Raw genomic sequence first — 19,316 nt, 5'->3', positions numbered from 1 at the left:
TGGGAAAAAGTCGCCTGCACTGAGGCCTCTGGGGCTGGTGGGTATCACAGGCCGTCCTGGAGTCTGGAATCCTGCCCTTTGGAGAATTTCCCTACCCACCCCCCCCCCAACCTGGGTTTAGTTCGGAAAGCAGGCTCTCACTTCTTGCCCTTAGCCCCCCAAATGTAGGTCTCTTCTATCCCCACCAATCATCACCCCCGAAAGAGGGAGCCAGCGCTCCCTGGTGGATGGTGGTACTTACCTGGGAAGGTCAAGCAGGCCCACATAGTAGGCGCCTAGGTCTTCTCCCAGCCCCCTGCCCTAAATAAGGCCTCCTGGATCCTGTCTCCACAATCCTCCCCCCTGCTGCCCTCTCCGTCCGGGTACCCGGGTCCTGGTGCAGCTGTCCCCCGAGTTCCGCGGCCGGGTGGCGGGGCTGTGTGGAGACTTTGATGGAGACGCCAGTAATGACCTTCGGAGACGCCAGGGAGTCCTGCCTGGAGCCCACGGCTGAACTGGCTGCCCACTCCTGGTGCCTCAATCCTCTCTGCCCCGAGCCAGGGGACCTGCGGCACCCCTGCGCCGTAAGGATGGGCAGGAAAGGGGGAAGGGAGGAGGGGCAGCTGCGGAAACCGGGGGTGGGGGGGTTCGAGAGGCTGGGTGCTGTGGAGGAGTCTGGCTGGTCCACCGTGGTGTGCCCGCAGGCGAACACCCACCGGGCCGGCTGGGCCCGCGCCCGCTGCGGGGTGATGCGGCAGCCGCTCTTTGCCCGGTGCCATGCGGAGGTGCCCCCAGAGCAGCACTTCGAGTGGTGTGTGCATGACACCCGCAGGTGAGAGGAGCAGGCCTGGGGAAGGGCTGGGCCCGAGCGTTCCCTCCCTCAGATGTGATTCAGGGGACGACTGTGAGTGTCTCTGCTCGGCCATCGCCACCTACACAGACGAGTGTTCCCAGCACGGCACGCGGGATCCACGTGCGCTGGCGCAGCCAGGAGCTCTGCCGTGAGTGTGCCCCACCCTGGGTCCCGGATGCCCAATCCCACCACACGTTCAGCTCCTTCTAGGATACTTCTAGCCTGAGAGCCAGCCATTCACTCATTCAAGGGCGAATACGTGTGGAGTACTTACTGTGCGCCAGACATTTCCCTAGATGAACCAAACACGATGAAATTGCGGCTCTGTGGGGCGTGCACGTTGCAAATAGCCTTGGGAGGGGCTCGGCAAGAGTCTGCGCCACGCACCCCCGTGCCCTCCCTGAGTGTCGCCTCAGGCTGGCTCGCCTGCTGCTCTTGCATCCTGGTGCCCTTGCACCTCAGGGACCCAAGCCTCTCTCCTCTCCACCCACCTCTGCAGTGTGAAGGGGGCCAGGGGTATGAGGCCTGTGGCCCCATGCGTCCCCCCCGCAACCTGCCACGACCACGGTCCTGAGCCTGGATGGCACTGCCAGGCCGTTGCCCGTGTGGAGGGCTGCTTCTGTCCTGAGGGTACTCTGCTGCACTGTGTGTAGGGTCAGAGTGGGCAGAGGGGAGGGGCCCACAAGGCCATGGCGACAGGGCTGGCACAGAGGGCTGCCGCGCCCCTTTTGCCAGAGCCCTGCCCTCTGTGATTTCAGGAGGAGTCTGCCTCGAGCCGGCTTCCTGCCCCTGCAAGCGGCGAGGCAGCTTCTTCCCCCCGGGCACCGTACTGCAGAAAGACTGTGGCAACTGGTGAGTGGCGGGCCTGGGGGAGCCCTGAGCCCAGGACACTACCCTCAGCGCATGCCAGCAAAGTCGGTGGCTTTCGGGGTGACGGTAGCCACGGGGAGGAGCCGGTGCCTGGCTGTGCGGAGGGAGAGGCCCCATGCCAGGAGGGCGGGCACCGTGTGCCCCACGGGTGGCTTTGTGACTACCAGGATGACTGTGGCGATGGCTCAGACGAGGAGGGTGAGTGTCCCGGGTGGCAGTGGCCGAGTGGCGGGTTAGTCCTTGAAAGTGTAACGGAAGCATGCGTCCTAGGGCGCCTTCCTAAGCTGCCGCTCCTGTTACCAGCAACTGCGACTTGTGGGCAGGGCTGTTCTGGTTTCTGGGTTTGGGGGCTTCTCTGGGACCTTTGTCGGCATCCTCAGCCTGCCTGCCCTCCCCACACCAGGCTGTGCCACCCCAGGCCGTGGGGAGGGGCAGATGTCTTGCAGCTCCGGCCACTGCCTGCCCCTGGCCCTGATCTGTGATGGGCAGGACGACTGTGGAGACGGGATGGATGAGCAGGGCTGCCCGTGCCCCCAGGACTCCCCCAGGACTCACTAGCCTGCGCTGACGGGCGCTGCCTGCCGCCCTGCCCTGCTCTGCGATGGGCACCCTGACTGTCCGGACGCTGCTGACGAGGAGTCCTGTTGGGGTTAGCGGTCCCTACCCCGGACTCCAGTCCACCAGGCGTCCCCTTCCGAGAGACCCATCTTGTGGGTCCCCACCTGTCTGCCTCCCCGCCTTCACCAATCCAGCTTCCAGCTGAGAAATGGGCACCTGTGGGTGTGTGAGTGAGGGCACCCCAAACAGTGAGGAAAAGGGGCAGTGCCCTGGGACCAGCGCCTTTCTCTGGCTACAGGGCAAGTGAACTGCACCCCTGGGGAGGTGTCCTGCATCGATGGTGCCTGCGTGGGGACCATCCACCTGTGTGATGGAATCTGGGACTGCCCAGATGGAGCCAACGAGGGGCCAGGGCACTGCCCACTCCCCTCTCTGCCCACTCCCCCGGCTGGTACCTTGCCTGGCCCCTCTGCTGTCTCCAGGGAGACTGCACCTACTCCCCAATTCAGCGTCAGCCCCGGTGAGTCTCCTGGAGGGAAGGGGGGTGAGAAAATGGGGTCTGGAGGCCTGGAAGGGAGGGGACAGCACCTCAGAGGGAGGCCTTGGGGCAGATGCCGGGGGTGGGAAGGAGCAGGGCCCAGACTCAGCCTCCTGGAGACACCGGAATGAAGGAAGTAAAGAGCGTTTGCAGGGTACTGAAAGAGTCCAGACTTTATTCCCAGAAGTTCAAGGCCCCCCTCTAAACCGACTGGCGTCTAACGGGAATTCTTGGATGCGGTGGGAGAGCTTTTGGAAAACCCGTAGGGCAGCAAAAAGCGGGAGCGGCTGGACTTGGGGAGGGCCGGGCGCAGGTAGGGGGCCGGAAGGGCCTGGATTGGGAGCGGAGCCGGAGGCGGTGGAAGGGCCCGGCGGCCTGCAGGCATCCCCGGGCGCCCCGCCGGGGTGGAGCGCGGAAGCCCCCGCAGCGCCGCCCTGCGGCCTCTTCGCGAGCGGCGGCGGCAGCGGCGAGTGCGCCCCGCGGGGCTGGCGCTGCGACGGCGAGGACGGCGAGGACGGCCGCGACCGGCCCTGCTCGCCGCACCTCCTGTCCTGCGCCCGCGGCCCGCTCTGTGTGGCCCCCGCGCAGCTGTGCGACGGCGCCGCACACTGTGTCCACGGCTCGGACGGGGACCCCGGCGCCTGCGGTTCGGGGTGGCGCTCGCTAGAGAGCGACTCAGGTCTGGGGCCCGCCGAATCTGAGGGAGTTTTGTCCTCCTTGAATCTTTTCCCGGAAACTCTCTTTGAACACTCTTGCCTGCCCGCCCAGCCCCGGGGGAGAGAAGAAAGGGCTTTTGTCTTTGCCCACATTTGGGCTGGATGCATTAGAGGGTGGGCAGTGAGTGTCTCTGCCGCAGGGGGTGGGGGGCAGTTTGGGGGGGCTCCCCCCAGCTTCTCCCTACCAGGCCTCGGGGTCCCCTCTGTGTTCCCGCAAGTCAGACCTTCACGGCCTGGCCACCTGGTGGCGGCTGGGCGCTGTCCACAGGCCCCATCTCCTCCCCTGTGGCCTGCCCGCACTGGACCCCTCACAAAAGTGTCTGAGCCAGGCTGTGTCCCCTGAGGGTTTTGCCTCATACCCCCAGCCCGTGCCTCCGGCTGCCCCGCCCTCCTCTGCAGCCTCCTACCCCCCTGCGGCAGCCTCTTCCCCTGCGGTTTGGCTCCCCAGCTGTGCCTGAACCCTGAGCGGCTCTGCGATGGGCTCCCCGACTGTCCGCAGGGCGAGGATGAGCTGGGCTGTGGTAGGCACACTGTTCCCCTGATGGAGGCCACGGCTGGCGGAGGCCTGGGAGGTGACTCTCACTCCCACCTACCTGTTTTCTTTCGTCTTCCCTTCAGAGGGGCTGCCAGTCCCAGGAGGCCCCAAGAGGACAGGGCTTCCCGGCCCAGAATACTCCTACCCGGATGGCCTCTGCCTCGGTTTCCAGCTGGTGAGGGTGGGGAACGGGTGGTGCGGAAGGTAGAGCCACTGTGCCCCCAAAGCGAAAGTCGCCCTGACCCCGTTCCCTCCCCAGGTGTGCGCTGGGCAGCCTGACTGTGAATTGGCGGGGGAGGAAGGGCCCTCCTGGGAAGAGCAGTGCTGTGAGGCTTGGGGCCCCTGGAGCCCATGGGCGCCGTGCAGCCAGACGTGCGGGCCCGGGGGTGCAGGGCTGCAGCCGCCGCTGCTCCCCGCCCAGTCTCCCGGTGCTGCGGCACTGCCCGGGCCCCGAGCACCAGACTCAGGCCTGCTTCACGGCCGCCTGCTCAGGTGCGGGGTCCTGGGCACCAGGAGGCCAGTGGGGTGGGCGGGGCCTACAGAGAGCCGGCGGGAGGAAGGCGCTGGTCCCCGGCCCAACCTCACGGCCCACCTCCCCACCGGTCGGCCCTTTCTCCTCACAGTGGACAGTGAATGGACCTCCTGGTCTCCCTGGTCCCCGTGCTCTGAGCCATGCAGAGGCACCATGGCCCGGCAGCGGCGGTGCCGCCCACCCCGGAACGGGGGCCACACCTGTGCCGTGCTGCCTGGGAACCCTCCCAGCACCCGCCAGACCAGTGAGTGGACGGGAGGAGGGCAAGGTGGATGAGGTGTGGAGGGGCTGCTGGCGGGCGGCTCGTCCCTGAAGGGGACCCACCCTCGATGACCTCTGGTTCGGCTTCATCTCAGGACCCTGCCCTCAGGACGGCTGCCCCAATGTCACCTGCTCCGGGGAGCTGGTGTTCCATCCCTGTGCCCCTTGCCCTTTGACCTGTGATGACATCTCTGGTCAGGCCGAGTGCCCCCCTGACCGGCCCTGCAGCAGCCCAGGTAAGGGAGCTCTGGGCCTAGGGTACGGCGGGCATGTCTGCCGGGACCGAGCTCTCCGCAGAGAAGCCTCACCCTGGGCCTTCCCTAGGCTGCTGGCGCCCCACAGGGCAGGTGCTGGGTGACGAGGGGCGGTGTGTGTGGCCGTGGCAGTGCCCCTGCCTGGTGGACGGCGCCCACTACTGGCGCGGGCGGTGCATCGAGGCCGACTGCCGGCTCTGCATCTGCCGAGATGGACGGCCCCGGCGCTGCCGGCCCAACCCAGACTGTGCCGGTGAGGCCCCCCCCCCGGCCCTTCCTGAGGGGTCTCTGGTCTCCTCCCAGACCAGCCGGCGGAGCACCCAGCCCTGCTGTGGCCCTGACTCTTGGCCCTCCCTCAGTGAACAGTGGCTGGTCATCCTGGTCTCCCTGGGCCGAGTGCCTGGGCCCCTGTGGGAGCCGCAGCATTCAGTGGTCCTTCCAGAGCGCCAACAATGCCCGCCTCGCTGGCCGAGGTCGCCAGCGCTGAGGCACCCACCGCAAGACCCACAGCTACTGCACCCGCCAGGGACCAGCGGGGACCTTGACCTCACCTCCAGCTCCCACTTGGGAAGCCGCCTGTGCTCAGGGTGCTTCCACGGGCACCACGGACCCCAGATAAGGACCCCCACACTCTGTGCCCCTATTAGTCTAAACACCAGGACTCCCAGCGCATCTTTGGGGATCCCTGGCCTTCTCCTGCATCAGTTTTATGTCCTGGAGATCCAAAAACGGGGTGCAGGGGGCCCACAAGTCCAGGGACGGGTATGGGCCCTCTGGTTTGCACCTTGTGCCTCTGGAGGTACCTGGGGTGAGGCTTGTAGGCGGAGTAGCCATATCCGCCTGTCCAGTCCCCTCTGGGACCGCTCCACTGGCACAGCTTGCTTCCATACTCCTCGCTTGGGCCAGCTGCAGTTTCTAGGGTTCGGGGTGGGGTCGGGGTGACGGGGTGACCAAGTGTCCCCGTTGGCCCAGGACTTTCCAGGTTCTATCACTGAAAGTCCTGAGTCCTGGGAAACCCCTCGCTCCGGGCAAAACAGAATGGGGCGGTTGCCTAGCTGAGCCACCCAGCAGATGAGGGGCGGCCCTCCCTCCCCAGGTCCAGCCGAGGCCCCGCGAGGGTCCGCCGAGTCGGGGATCGCTGGCGAGAGGGCCCCTGCAGGGCTGCCGGTGTCTGCACGGCAGCACGTCACGCAGCTCCCACTACTGCCCCCAGGTGAGGGGGGAACAGGGGCCCTGGGGCCAGGGCAGCAGGGGCGGGGCGAGGTGTGTAGAGGCCAGGGTCGCGGGTCGGGCCAGGCAGGTGGCCAGTTCAGCACGTCTGGCCTGACTCTTGTGCCCTCAGGACTGGGTTCTGGTGGAGGGAGTGGGAGAGTCATGTTGCCACTGTGTCCTGCCTGGTGAGTGGGTCTGCGGGGTAGCAGAGGGGCCCCAAGGGGAGGAGGGTGGTGAGGACTCAGAGGGAGCCACAGGTGGCAGCGCCGAGTCGGGGGCACCGGCTACCCCAGCCTCAGGGTGATGGGAGCCTGGGCCCTGGATGCTGGGGAAGGAAGGGGCCCTCGGGTGGGGCTGGGGGGAAGAGCGCTCGCTTGTCTCTGCTCTCTTAAGGCCAGGCCTCAATCTCTGCCCGCCTCCTCTGACCTTTTTGGGGTTTTGCGTCCCCTGTGAGGTCACCCTTGAGGACACTTTCTTTTCTCTGGTTCTGCTGGGCTAGATCTGGTTCCTTCCCTGTTCCCACTAAGAGCAACCATGACAAAGTTGGGCTTTTCAGGAGCATCTTTACTTGGAAACTGAATTATAAATAAAACAGGAAGATACAAAGGCTCAGAAACTGATGTGCCTTTGGGTCCAGATTCCATATCTTAAAAGTGCACCCATAGGCTGCTGAGGTTAGGAGAGAGCCCGCACGCACAGTTGTACAGGTGGTTCACTGCACAAGTTACGTGGCGAGTGGGGGCTAGGCTCTAGCCTGGAGGACCGCTTCCATCCAGAGATGCCCTTTTCTCGTGCCCACAAGGGTACCCAATTAGCGACAGCAGCCCTGGATTAGGAACTGCAGCTGCTCGGTCCTGGCCCCTGAAGTGGCTTTGGATTGGTGGTTTTATTCTATGTTCTCTTAAGTATTCAGTGGAAGTGAAAACCCCCAACTCACAACAAGGGAAAGAGGATGGGCTTTTCCAGCTGGGGAGCTGTTCCCAAAGCTCCTGGGAAGTCGTGGGCGAGAAAGTGCCCCAGGAAGTGGAGAGAGGTCAGGGAGCTGGGCCAGGGGCTGGTGTGAGACTGAGTCTTCCCACACAGGAGACAACCCACGGTCCGCCACATGGCCCCTCCAGCCCCAAGTCCCCAGATCGGGGCCCCTCTGATCACCTACATTCTGCCTCCCCCCAGAGGTAAGAACCACGGGCTATCGTAGGGCAGAGGGGGGATGTTGCCCAAGGGTTGTCCAACCTGGGAGGGCAAACAGGATCGCTGGGCTATACCTCTTGCTTCCATGGGGAGGATGGTTTGCCTAAGCATCTAGACGTCATCCCGGCCTAAGTTGCCTCCCCATCGCTGCCTTTCCTGAACCAGCCTTCTGTCCCTGTTGACACCGCAGGGTCAACTGTGTGGGCCCTTCAAATCCCCCAACTCCCCTCGTGCCTTCCTAACTATGCCCCTAGCAGGCTCCTGCCAGCCTCTGCCCTCCCCCAACTCCAGCCCCTCTCTCATGCACCCAGATCCCTGCTGTTCTCCCCTGGGCCTGGCCCAGCTCCCCGAGGGGAGCCTGCATGCTTTGCCCCAGCAGCTGGAGCGCCCCACCTGGGCTGCCATCCTAAGGCCTCCCACGGAGGCACCTGGGCAGCAGGGCTGGAGCCCCGTAGAGGAAGCTTATACTCAGTGGCACACCCAACCCCCCTACTTGCAGCTGGACCTGCTATGGCCCTGGAACCTCACTGGTGCGTGGGGAGGGGGCAAGGGCTGGGGGAGGAGGTGGCAGACGGTCGATGGAGGTAGCGGTGGCGTTGGAGGTTGGTGGGCTGGGGTAGTGTTCACTCTGACCCCTGTCCCTCCCCCGAGGCATCGTGCTCATTTGACTGATGGGGAGACTGAGGCTCAGCTGGGAGAGGTGATTTATGATGGAACTAGAGCCTGGAGTGGGGGCGTTCTACGTTCTCCTTCCAGTTGCCTCTTTGTCTTTCCTGAGTGTAATTCACTTCCTGGGGTGCACTTGCTTTCTGCTCAGAAACCTTGAAGCACCCAACACTCAAAACTGTTACCAGGATCTGCCAGTAGAGGGCGCGCTAACCCCGTTCCCTCTGTTTTTTTCAATTTTCCGTTCTTTTTTCTTTCCTTTCAGTTAATTTTCTTCTTTCATTTTATTTTCTGTCCCCTGGTCCTCCCCCAGTTCCCTCCTTCATTCTTCCTCTCCCCCTGCCCCTTTCTCTTTTGCCTTTTCTCTCTTAGATTTTTTTTTTCTGGAATGTCCACAAATTTGACAAGTGGGCTTTAAAACATTTTTATTGGAGAAAACTAAAAGGGAGGAAATACTCAAGAGAAAGATCCAGGAGACTCAAGCTAGTGTCTACTCCTTCTGAACAGATGAGGCACCCACCTCTTCCTCCACGCCCTGCCCTCACTTATCCCCACACCACCCACGGCCTTGTCAACCCCTCCCTGTCACCCCAGGGACCCTGCTCCCTGAGCTCCTCTGCAGCCCCACGACCTTCCCAGCCACGCCCCGAGCTGATGCCTCTCCCAGGTGGGACCCCGGGGGAGAAGTGAATGTGCCTAGGCTGAGCTGTCAATCTCTGTGTCCCCAGGGCCAGTGCCTGGTGTGTGTCCCCTGGGCAAGCAGTGGCTGGACAGTGCACAGGGCCCTGCTTCCTGTGCAGAGCTCAGTGCCCCGAGAGGGACTGACCAGCCCTCCCACCCTGGCTGCTGTTGCAGAGCACTGAACTCAGGGCGCGTGGCTCTGCTCTGCCAGCCCCGTGACCAGCACGTGACCCCGGGCGAGTGGCGTTCAGTATGGGCCTCTGTTTTCCTCTGTTTGTAAAATGTTGATTGGTCTGGAAATTCTTTTTTTTTTTTTTAATTTTTATTTATTTATTTTTGGCTGTGTTGGGTCTTCGTTTCTGTGCGAGGTCTTTCTCCAGTTGTGGCAAGCAGGGGCCACTCTTCATCGCGGTGCGCGGGCCTCTCACTATCGTGGCCTCTCTTGTTGAGGAGCACAGGCTCCTGTGGTCACCCTGGACCCCATGGAGCGAGTGCTTGGCCTCCTGTGGCCCTGCCCGACGCCACCGGCACCGCTTCTGCACCAGGCCCCCCGGCCTTACACCATCCAGCTTGGCACCGCTGCCCCCACCGGCTTCAGCCCCACCTCCTTGCCCAGGCCCTGAGGCAGAGGAGGGGCCTTGCCTCCTGCTGGGGTGCGACCGTGAGTCCTGTGGAGCCCAGATGTGGCCTCTGCGCCCTGCGGATGCCTGCCGCCTTGCGCCAGCCAAGCCCCCGCCACTGCTGTGTGGGCGGCCTCCAGAGCCGGACCCCACCCCAGGGCCTGGGGGATTACTGCGAGGGCCCTCGGGCCCAGGGGGCCGCCTGCCAGGCTCTGCCATGCCCAGGAACCTGCTGGCGACGGGGCTGGGTCAAGGGGCAGAGGTGGGAAAGCTGTAGGGAGCATGACGGGGAGAGGGGCCTGGGTGGGCCGGGGTGGGCGACCCACCCAGCTCTCTGCCTATCCTGTCCCCTCCCCCCAGTGACCAACTGCACCGCCATCCAAGGGGCCGAGTACAGCCCCTGTGGCCCTCCCTGTCCTTGCTCCTGTGACGACCTCGTGGTGAGTCTGGGTTCCTGAGGGTCACTTTGCGGGACGGCAGGGTGTGGCTTTGGGGTGTGGCCCCTCTGACCTGGGATTGCCCCGCAGTGGTGAGAAGGGGCGGGGTCAGCGCCCATCAGGGTCCCACTTGCTCCAGAGAGAAGTGGGAGCGAGCCTCACCCAGCAGCCCTTGCCTTCCTTACCGCAAACGTTTCTCAGTTTAAACGTATTGTGACAGAAGCAGCATAAACACATAGGCAGGGGCAATCATCCCGTTATATTATCGTAAACCCCAGGGGCGTATCGGCGCACAGGCCTTGCCTCCGTGCGCGCGCGTGTGCGCCTGCGTCTGCGGGGGCGTGGGTCTATCCTCTGAGCGCCCGCCCAGGACCATGGAGAGGGACACAGGCAGGCCGCTGGGGTCTCTGTCCAGCGGCGCCTGCGCGGTGGTGAGGAAGCCGACCCGAATCAAAAATGCTGAGAGAAGGGCTGGGGAGAAGGGACGCGCTTGGAGGCCCTGCTCGGACCTGTCCAGGGAGGTCGGGAGGCTCCCACACGGGGGCAGGACGAGGAGGCGGTGCCTGGTCCCGGCCTCCCCCAGGGAGCCCCAGCACCTTCCCAAACGCCCCCCTCCCCCCAGCTTTCTAGTCGCCTGCTCCCTACGTTCTAGGAGGTCTGGGAGATGCCTCGGTCCCCACTCATCCCTCCATGGGGTTCACGTTTGGAGGCCACTCCGCCCAGGGAAGCTCCTCTCAGGCTCTCCTCTCCCTCCCCCTCCTCCCCTGGAGGGGAAACTCCGGTGGAAGCGTGGCATAAACTGAGTGTAGAACGTAGCAGTTCTGAACTGGAGTCTCGCACCTTCTCCCCTCTGCCTTCCTCCCCCTCCACTTCATCTTCCCTCCCGGGCGCCCCTTCCTGGTCCCCTCGACCCTGCTTTCCGCTGACCGGGGCCCTCCCTTGCTGTCCCCCAGCACTGGGTTTGGCACTGCCAGCCAGGCGGTTACTACCCGCCGGGCCAGGTGCTGAGTGCCGACGGCGCTGTCTGCGTGCAGCCCAGCCACTGCAGCTGCCTGGGCCTGCTGACCCGGGAGCGGCACCGTCCCGGCACTCAACTGGCGAGGCCCGATGGCTGCAACTGCTGGTGAGGCGGGTGTGCGGGCAGGATGCAGGGGTGAGGCACCATGTGGGCAGGATGCAGACGCAGGGGTGAAGGCACCGTGTGGGTAGGATGCAGGATGCAGGGACAGGTGCAGGGGTGAGGACAGGACTAGTCCACTTTGTGTCTTGTGCACCTGAGCGGAGAGCTCAGCGGTCTCAGCGGATGCACGCTAGGCTCCCACAAGCCCTGAGGAGATGTGGCAGGCCCCCTAACCCCTTGTCTGACAGGTGGGGAAACCGAGGCAGCCAGCTCCGCAGTTCTGGGAGACTTTGGAGGGCTGGGCGTGTGCTGTGAGGGGGAAGGGGGCGGCGGTGTGGTGTTTCCTCCCACTGTCTGGCCCCTGTCAGCAGCAGCGACCTGTGATCATTTCCCCATAGGACAGAGTCCGCAGGACACCTGAGAGGGCCCTGAGTGGGTCAGGGAGCAGGGGCTGGAGGCGCTAGAGGACGGGGAGGGTGACTGAGACCTCAAAGGGAAATGGGGCCAGGCAGATGGAAGGGAGGGCCGATTGGGAGGGGTGTGTGCGGAGGACCCGGCGGGACTGAGCTGCCCTCTCCCTCCTGTGCCTGCGTGCCCCGCCCAGCACCTGCTCCGAGGGCAGGCTGACCTGCACAGACCTGCCTTGCCCAGGTATGCACCCTGCTCCGGGGGAGGTGAGGAGAAGCAGCCCAGGGGTGCAGAGAGTTGGGTCCAGGGGAGGGATGGCTGCACCCCAATGCCCACCATTCGCCTCCACAGTGCCTGGAGGCTGGTGCCCGTGGTCAGAGAGGACGGCGTGCTCCCAGCCCTGCCAGGGCCAGACGAGGACCCGCTCCAGGGCCTGCACCTGCCCGGTTCCTCAGCATGGAGGGGTCCCGTGCCCCGGGGAGGCGGGGGAGGCAGGGGCCCAGCATCAGAGGAAGACCTGCGCCAGTGCCCAGGTGAGGTGCCCCACTAGGTTGCTCCAATCCCAATAGACTAGGACCTCTTGGGCCTCCAAAGGCAGCTGGATGATTTTGTCTTCCTGGCACAGTGGATGGAGCCTGGGGCTCACGGGGACTATGGTCTCCCTGTGATGTTTGCCTGGGGCAGTCCCATCGGAGCTGAGCATGTAGCTGGCCCCCCACTTCTGAGGGAGGCCGACCCTGCCCTGGGGGCCACAGGCAGAGTCGCCCCTGCCAGGACAGTTCTACTCAATGCACAGGTGAGGGCTTCTGTGGAGCTCTGGGGGGGTCCCTTGTAAGGCTAGGAGATGCTGCCTCTGACCTTTGACCCCCCCACATACACACTTGCAGGTCAATTTCTTTGAGGGACAGCCCTTAGGTCACTCACCCCGTGGAACTGGGGCAGGGTGAAGGTCCGAGCGGGTGGTGGGCATAGCAGGAGGGCTTATCGCCCGACAGTTGGGATCCCCCAGAGTCGACCCCCTCAGCACCCACCCTCTCTGCTTCCCTCCTGCTGTAGACTGTGCAGGTGGCTAGGGTCTTCTCCCCTGTGGGCGACCCTGCCCCCGCTCCTGCCGGGACCTGTCCCCCGGGGTCGTGTGCCAGCCAGGCTCGAGAGGCTGCCAGCCCAGCTGTGGGTGCCCCTTGGCCAGCTGTCCTAGGACGGCCTTTGTGTGTCCCCAGCCCAATGCCGCTGCCAGTACCAGCCCGGAGCCATGGGTCAGTGCCTCCCCTCCCCCTCCCAACGGCCCCCTGAGCATGGCAGCACCCGCCTGCCTGGCCCCTGCCGCTCTGCCCACAGGGGCCAACCTGGGGCTGTGGGATGGGAATGGGCAACTCCTGCGTCCTTGGGCTGGTCCAGGTTGGGGCTTCCATCTCCTGCGTCCAGGATCCCGGTGCCCATGGGGTGGAGCCTGGTAGGGAGGGAGGGAGGGAGGGAGGAGGCAGTAGGGTACGAGGAGGGATTGATGGGGCTGAGCCGTGTGAAGTGCCCGCCCCCACTCCTGTGTCCTCAGGGATCCCTGAGAACCAGAGCCGGTCCGCAGGATCTGGGCTCAGCTCCTGGGAGAGCCTGGAGCCCGGGGAGGTGGCGACTGGACCGTGTGACAACTGGTGAGCCGGGAGGGTGAGCCAGGGAGGGGGTGGACTGCCAGCCGGGCAGTAGGGCCGTCGGGGAAGTGGGCAGGGCCCTGTCTTCTGAAGCTGCCTTCCTTGTCCCCAGCACCTGTGTGGAGGGCATCCTGCAGTGCTGGGAGGTGCAGGGCTCTTGGGGCCCCTGGGAGGACGGCAGTGTTTCGTGTAGAGGAGGGGAGCAGCTGTGCTCCCGGCGCTGCGCCCGGCCGCCCTGCCCCAGACCGCCCGCCTGAGCCGCATCTGCTGCGCCCAGGTCTGCAGAGGTGAGTCCCAGCCCAGGCTCTGCCCTGGACACTCCGACTGAGCTGATTCCCACTTTGGCCTTTGACCCTGACTCACAGGTGCCTTTTGACCTCTCCCGTGCCATCCCCACAGGCTGCCCCTTACCCAGGCCAGTGATGGGCAAGTGAAGGAGGAAGGAGGCAGACTGGGGCTGTGCCGAGGTGTGGGGGGAACGCAGGAGCAGGCGTGGCACAGGCCCTGAGGGGCAGGCTCGGGAGGGTGTTGTTGGCCTGTCTGGGGGCGGGCGCCGGGGTGAGTAGAGGCAGGCCGCGGGGTGGGCACAGGGGGCAGTGAGGGCAGCGGGGCTGGAGCTGGGCACTGACGCAGGTGCTGCCTCAGAGGCAGGCTGCCCGGCCGGGCGTCTGTACCGGGAGTGCCAGCCCGGCGAGGGCTGCCCCTTCTCCTGCGCCCACATCACTCAGCAGGTGGGCTGCTTCTCCGCTGGCTGTGAGGAGGGCTGTCACTGCCCCGAAGGCACCTTCCTGCACCGTTTGGCCTGTGTCCCGGTTAGAACTCACCCTGCCTGGAGGCCACGCCTCTCCCCTTCCCTGTCAGCTCTCACCTCTGCAGACACTGTGGCCTCTGGCAGCCTCTAAGCCTCCTGACTTAGAGCTGGTGACACTGAACCCCAGGGAGGGGAAGGGACACACCAAGTCAGGAGACAGTTACTGGCAGAGTTAGACTCAGACTCAGGTGTCCTGGTTCCTGGCTGAGGCCCTTTCCTCCTCCCTCGCTCCCCGCTCCCCCGTCCCATCCTAGAAAGGCCTCTGTTGACCCTGCCGTGTCCTGGCTAAGTGCTCTGTACAGGAAGGTGCCTGGCCATCTCCGATCAGGCCCATAGCCTTGCATCGCTCACATTCAACACCCAGACGCTGTGGGCAGCAGCTTTGCCTGGGGCCGCTGGATGCTGCTCCTGGGGCCCTTGGGGGCCCTGCTCCTGCAGCTGCAGCCCAGGCCTGGCCTCCCGCTCTGGGTCCTGCCCCTGCCCGCTGGCCGAGGCCGACCCCACCTGCAGTGGGACCTTCCTCCACCTGGTCACCCAGGCCTGCTCCACAGGGCCCTGCCTGGGTTAGCGCGCACGGGAAGTGAAGCCTGTTTCCTACCTGGGGAAGATTCAGGGAGTCATGTGTTTTCCCAAATCCCAGATTATCTCCCCCAAATATACCTGTACTATATCTATCGCATCCCAATATTTTTTTTAGTTTTTTTCCCCTTTCCACCATCAATCCTTTAGAGCCCTTTGAGATGTGACCCTTGCTGCTGGGTGACAGGGAAGCCAGCCAGCTGGGACCTTCCGGAACCCTTGGCTTTCTTTCGCCCTTTTCCTGCTCGGGGTGTTGGCTGGGGCTGGGATAAGAGGGGACAGCAGGTAGGGGAGAGGCTGGGGAGCCCAGAGTGGCCCCAGGCTGACCCCTTCTCCCCAGTTTGGTCTCTAGAGGAGTGTGTGTGGAGCATCTGGACGCGGTGCTCATGCCAGGTGCTGGTCCAGCAGTGCTACCGACACCAGGGCCCAGCGCCCGGAGGGCCCCCCCGCACACGACTGGACGGCCACTTCCGGCCTTGCCTCGTCAGCAGCTGCTCTGTGAGGCCCCAGGAGCAAGAAGCCAGGGAGCTGAACGCTGACAGGGACCTCCTGGGCTCCCCACTCGGCCGCCCGGCTCCTCTTAGAGCGATGCTTAGCGTCCCCAGGGCCTCAGAGCGGTTGCCCGCGCCTGCACTGAGCCCGCCCTCGGCAGCGCAGTTACCCCTGGCCTTGCCCTCGCAGCCCCCTCCTCACAGAGGCTCCTCCCCGGGCCCCCGCCCCCAAGCCGTCACAGTTCTCCCACTTGGCAGCCGCGGGCCCAGCTGTGGCTTTATGTCCGCTTGGAGCTGCCCCCAGGCACAGTGGGTCTTGCCCACCTCCTGCCCTAGCTGCCCTCTGTCTCTGCCCCTCTGCCTCCCATCTGCCAATCCCTGGAGCACCTGCCAGTGCCAGGCCCCGAACCCCATGCAGCTCCCTGGCTCTCCATGGTCCAAACCGTCCTCACCCGTCCTTGGAGGCACCCACAGGGGCTGAGTGGGTGCTGGATGGGGCGACACTGGTCTGTCCTTACATGTAGCAGGGGGACAATCTTGCACTCTTACTGGGTCACCTCAAGGGGATGTGATGGGACTATGCGCTGTGCTCTCTGGGCTTAGGGAGCGGAGGGTGTCTCCGGGCTGCCCCCCACCAGCCTGCCTGCCTCTCCCCGCAGAGGACAGCTGCGCACCTCCTTCTGAGTTCCAGGCCTGCGGCTCCCTCCGCGCTGGGCTCTGTGCCACACACCTGAGCCGTCGGCTCTGCCAGGACCTGCCACCCTGCCAGCCTGGCTGCTACTGCCCCGAGGTGACGAGGTGACGCATGCAGCTAGGGGAGACGCCCCAGGAGGAGGGGACCCTGTCCACCCCCACGCCTCCTTCCCTCCGTGACGTCCAAGATGAACCCCTCTCCTGCAAACCTGCGCTACTCGGGGCCTTGACAGTTCTCACATTCTGCCTCGTGGCCGCTCACCCATGCCTTGGCTCAGCAGCACACACGTGCAGCTGCTGTGGGCCCTGCACGGTGCTGGCACTAGGGTGATGAAATGATTGCCACACAGCCCTGTCCTTGTGTCCCCTTCTGCACAGAGGCTGCTGGAGCAGGCTGGGGGCTGCATTCCCCCAGAGCAGTGAGAAGGAGCTGGGGTGACCCTGGCCCCCGGGGACCACCCGCAGCTGGGCTGCAAAGACTGGTGAGTGTTGGGGGCAGGGAAGGCGGCACCAGAGCGCTGGGACCAGAGAGTGGAACAGGGAGGGGGAGGGGTTCCCCAGGGCAGCCGCGCAGAGAAGGCCAAGCTAAGCCCCACGGGCCCGGTCCCAGCTTCCTCTTGCTCCAACTGAGCCCAGAGCCCAGGTTACCCCTACGTGAGCCCCCTGCCCACGGCGCTGGGCTGGGTCCTGCCTCCTGAGCGCACCCTGACTGCCCCCTCCCACAGTGAGTACCAGCGTGGGGAGCTGCAGCGCACCAGCCGGGGCTGTCAAGGTAACTCGGGACCAGGGGGACCAACTGTCCCCGTTTGCCCAGGGTGGAGGGGTGGGTTTCCGGGACTTGGAACTTTAATTTCTAGGACAAGTATGGTCCCAGACAAACCAGGATGGTTGGTCACCCTGCCCTGGCCCCCTACACCTCCCTCAGCCTCTCCTGTTTCCAGACCTTCCTGGTCACAACCTGAGCCCCTCCCTCCCTATCTACTGTGGTCTCTGGGTCAGGGGGAGGGTCCCGGGAAGGATGCTCACGTGCCGCCCTTCCTAGGTCTTCTGCCTCTGAGCCGCTGGTCCGAGTGGTCACCCTGTGGGCCCTGCCTCCAGGACTGCCCTAGAGGAGCACTGGCCCGGGGACCCAGCTGGCCTCTCCTCCACCTCGGTCCCCACGCTGGCTTCAGAGCAGCACCGCTGCCACCTCTGTTTGGACCCCGAGACGGGGAGGCCATGGGCCGGGGATCCAGACCTCTGCACTGTGCCACTCAGCCAGCAGCGTCTCTGCCCAGACCCTGGAGCCTGCCAAGGTGATGGGAGGGGCGGAGGCCACAGGGGGAGGGGCCTGGAATGCGGTGGAGTCGGGCCTGGCCAGGTAGGGCTGGGCCGCGTTGTTCACGTCAGCGTCCCAGCAGTTAGCTGGCCTGCTCGCCCTCCAGCTAGTCCCCAGGGCCTGCTGGATTTGAGGCTGGAGGGTCAGCAGCTAGAAGGTGAGGAAGGGGGCTCAGCTGGAGGCAGGAGGCAGGCCTTGGGACCGACTTCCGCTTCTTCTCCCCAGATTGATGCCAGTGGAGTCCTTGGGGGACCTGGAGCTGCTGCCAGGTACCCTGCAGTGGGGGGTTCCAGCTGCGCTGGAGGAGGCTGCCAGGGGCCATGGGCTCAGACTGAGAGCTGCAACATGGGGCCTTGCCCAGGTAGCCGGCTCCAGCATCGGAGAAGGGGCCAGGGGTATGGCACCTGAGGGGGATGCTGCCTCTGGCCCTGGAGGTGCCCAGGGAAGGCTCGGGATTCACGAAGTCCCGACACAGACTCCTACCTTCTGGTCCGCAGGAGAGAGCTGCGAGGCCCGGGACCCCGTGCCCACCCTGGACCGTGCCGACCACTGCCCAAGAAGCTGTGCCGACCTCTGGGTCCGCGTGCAGTGTCTGCAGGGACGGTGCCACCCAGGTGGTGGGCAGACGGCTGGGCCATGAGTTATAGGGCAGCTGAGTGGATCTCTGAGTCACTTTCAGCAACCGGCTGGGGGTCCTGCCCGAGTGAGCCTTAGTCAAGACAGGCTGCGTCCTAAGGATGCTCTCAGGAAGCCTTAAAGTTTCCCAGGGGGTCTTCCCTGGTGGCACAGTGGTTGAGAGTCCGCCTGCCGATGCAGGGGACACGGGTCCGTGCCCCGGTCCGGCAAGATCCCACGTGCCGCCATGGCCACTGAGCCTGCGCGTCCAGAGCCTGTGCTCCGCAACGGGAGAGGCCACAACAGTGAGAGGCCCGCGTACCGCAAAAAAAAAAAAAAAAAAAAAATAGTTTCCCAGGGTGGTGCCCACACCCAGGGCAGGTGGAGAACAGGTCACGTGGGGGGAGGGGCGGGAGGAAGGGTGCTCCAGGGCTGCCTGAGTCTTTGGACTCCAGCTGGCTAACAGAGGGATCCGTCACGTGCGCCCGCCCCAGCCCCAACCCTGCTTGTCCTCCCCGCCCGCTCTCCCAGGCTGCCGCTGTCCCCCTGGCCAGCTGGTACAGGATGGGCGCCGTGTGCCCATGTCTTCTTGCCGCTGTGGCCTCCCCAGCCCCAGTGCTTCATGGGTGCTGGCTCCGGCCGAGGGGGGTGGCTGGACTGCAAAAGCTGGTGTGGCTGCCGGCCGGCGGCCCGGTAGGGACACGGGGAGCTCTGGGTGGGAGGTTCGGGCCAGGTCAGGGTTATGGGCCTTGCTGGGGAGCAGAGGCTCTGTTCACCGTGGCTCTCAAGGGTTTGAGCCCTTTCTGCACACCGCTGCCACAGCACCTGTGTTAACGGGTCCCTGGTGTGCTGCCCCCATGAGTGTCCAGCCCTCGGGCCTTGGTCAGCCTGGAGCAGCTGCAAGGAAGGTCCTGCGGGGGCACCGTGCCAGGCCCAGGACACGGAGCAACGGCAGGAACGTGACCTGCAGCCCTGCCCCGGTGAGCACCCAGGGCGCTGGGTGCCTGCTGTTCCCTGCCGTGCTGCCGAGCCCAGGACCCGTCGCGGCTGATCGCCACGGTCGGCGGAGGGCCCCGGGGCAGCCCCCTCCCTGGGACACCACCTCACTCTCTGCGCTCCCCCCAGAGCGCCCACCTGGCCAGGTGCTCAGCCCCTGTGCGACCTCGTGCCCGCGCCTGTGCTCGCACCTGCAGCCTGGCACCCTCTGCATGCAGGAGCCCTGCCAGCTTGGCTGTGACTGCCCTGGAGGGCAGGTGGGTGTGGGCACCATGCCCTGACTCTCCCGTGAGGGAGCAGGCAGGTGGGGGGAAGGGGGGATGGTCCAAGTGTAACCGGAGCCTGCCCCGCCCCGGCAGCTGCTGCGCTATGGCACGTGTGTGCGCCCAGCTCTGCCCTGGGGCCTCAGCTTGACCCCTGAAGAGCAGGGCCGGGAGCTGCCCCCAGGGACTCTGCTCACCCAGAACTGCACCCGCTGGTGAGGGCTGGGGGCGTGGGTGGGGATGGAGGGCGGGGCTGCTGAGAACGGGGGCGGGGAGGAAGGCGTGGCAGGCATCTGAACAAGAGCAGTCTCTTCCCAGTGTCGGCCAAGGCTGAGCCTTCAGCTGCCCCGTCGCTGGCTGTCGGGGTGAGATGTGGGCTGCCCACGTCCCTGCTGGTCCCTCCAAAGCCAAGGCCAGGCTGGCCCTGATAAGGGGAGAGGGGCCTGCATGTCCTAGGCGGTGCTACCTCCACT

At 65.1% G+C, this 19,316-nt stretch overlaps 1 protein-coding gene across 1 annotated transcript; it reads left to right on the top strand.

Annotated features, from left to right (window-relative positions):
* Positions 1-446: 446 nt before the first annotated feature.
* Positions 447-19,062, top strand: LOC149748341 (SCO-spondin-like). The gene is made up of 41 exons (XM_089917964.1): positions 447-563; positions 684-811; positions 864-952; positions 1,591-1,684; positions 1,773-1,900; positions 2,559-2,780; positions 3,112-3,477; positions 3,880-4,035; positions 4,133-4,253; positions 4,309-4,541; positions 4,673-4,825; positions 4,938-5,078; positions 5,185-5,349; positions 5,456-5,569; positions 6,193-6,309; positions 6,439-6,493; positions 7,392-7,483; positions 7,811-8,029; positions 8,760-8,832; positions 9,021-9,096; positions 9,463-9,739; positions 9,827-9,906; positions 10,182-10,334; positions 10,857-11,026; positions 11,783-11,969; positions 12,488-12,601; positions 12,770-12,884; positions 12,984-13,080; positions 13,190-13,266; positions 13,355-13,364; positions 13,477-13,544; positions 13,723-13,872; positions 14,820-15,267; positions 15,562-15,748; positions 16,288-16,423; positions 16,909-17,011; positions 17,195-17,364; positions 17,467-17,586; positions 18,116-18,277; positions 18,710-18,837; positions 18,940-19,062. Exons 1-41 carry the CDS (start codon positions 447-449, stop codon positions 19,060-19,062), a joined length of 5,934 nt encoding a protein of 1,977 aa, XP_089774090.1.
* The last annotated feature ends 254 nt before the right edge of the window (positions 19,063-19,316 follow it).

Source organism: Delphinapterus leucas, chromosome 9 (assembly GCF_059928025.1).
Source record: "Delphinapterus leucas isolate spDelLeu-1000000601 "Yukka" chromosome 9, BTC_Dleu_Yukka2, whole genome shotgun sequence".
Lineage (NCBI taxonomy): Eukaryota > Metazoa > Chordata > Mammalia > Artiodactyla > Monodontidae > Delphinapterus > Delphinapterus leucas.
Note: the sequence above shows the minus strand (reverse complement) of the source record. Positions and strands in the feature narration are given on the sequence as shown.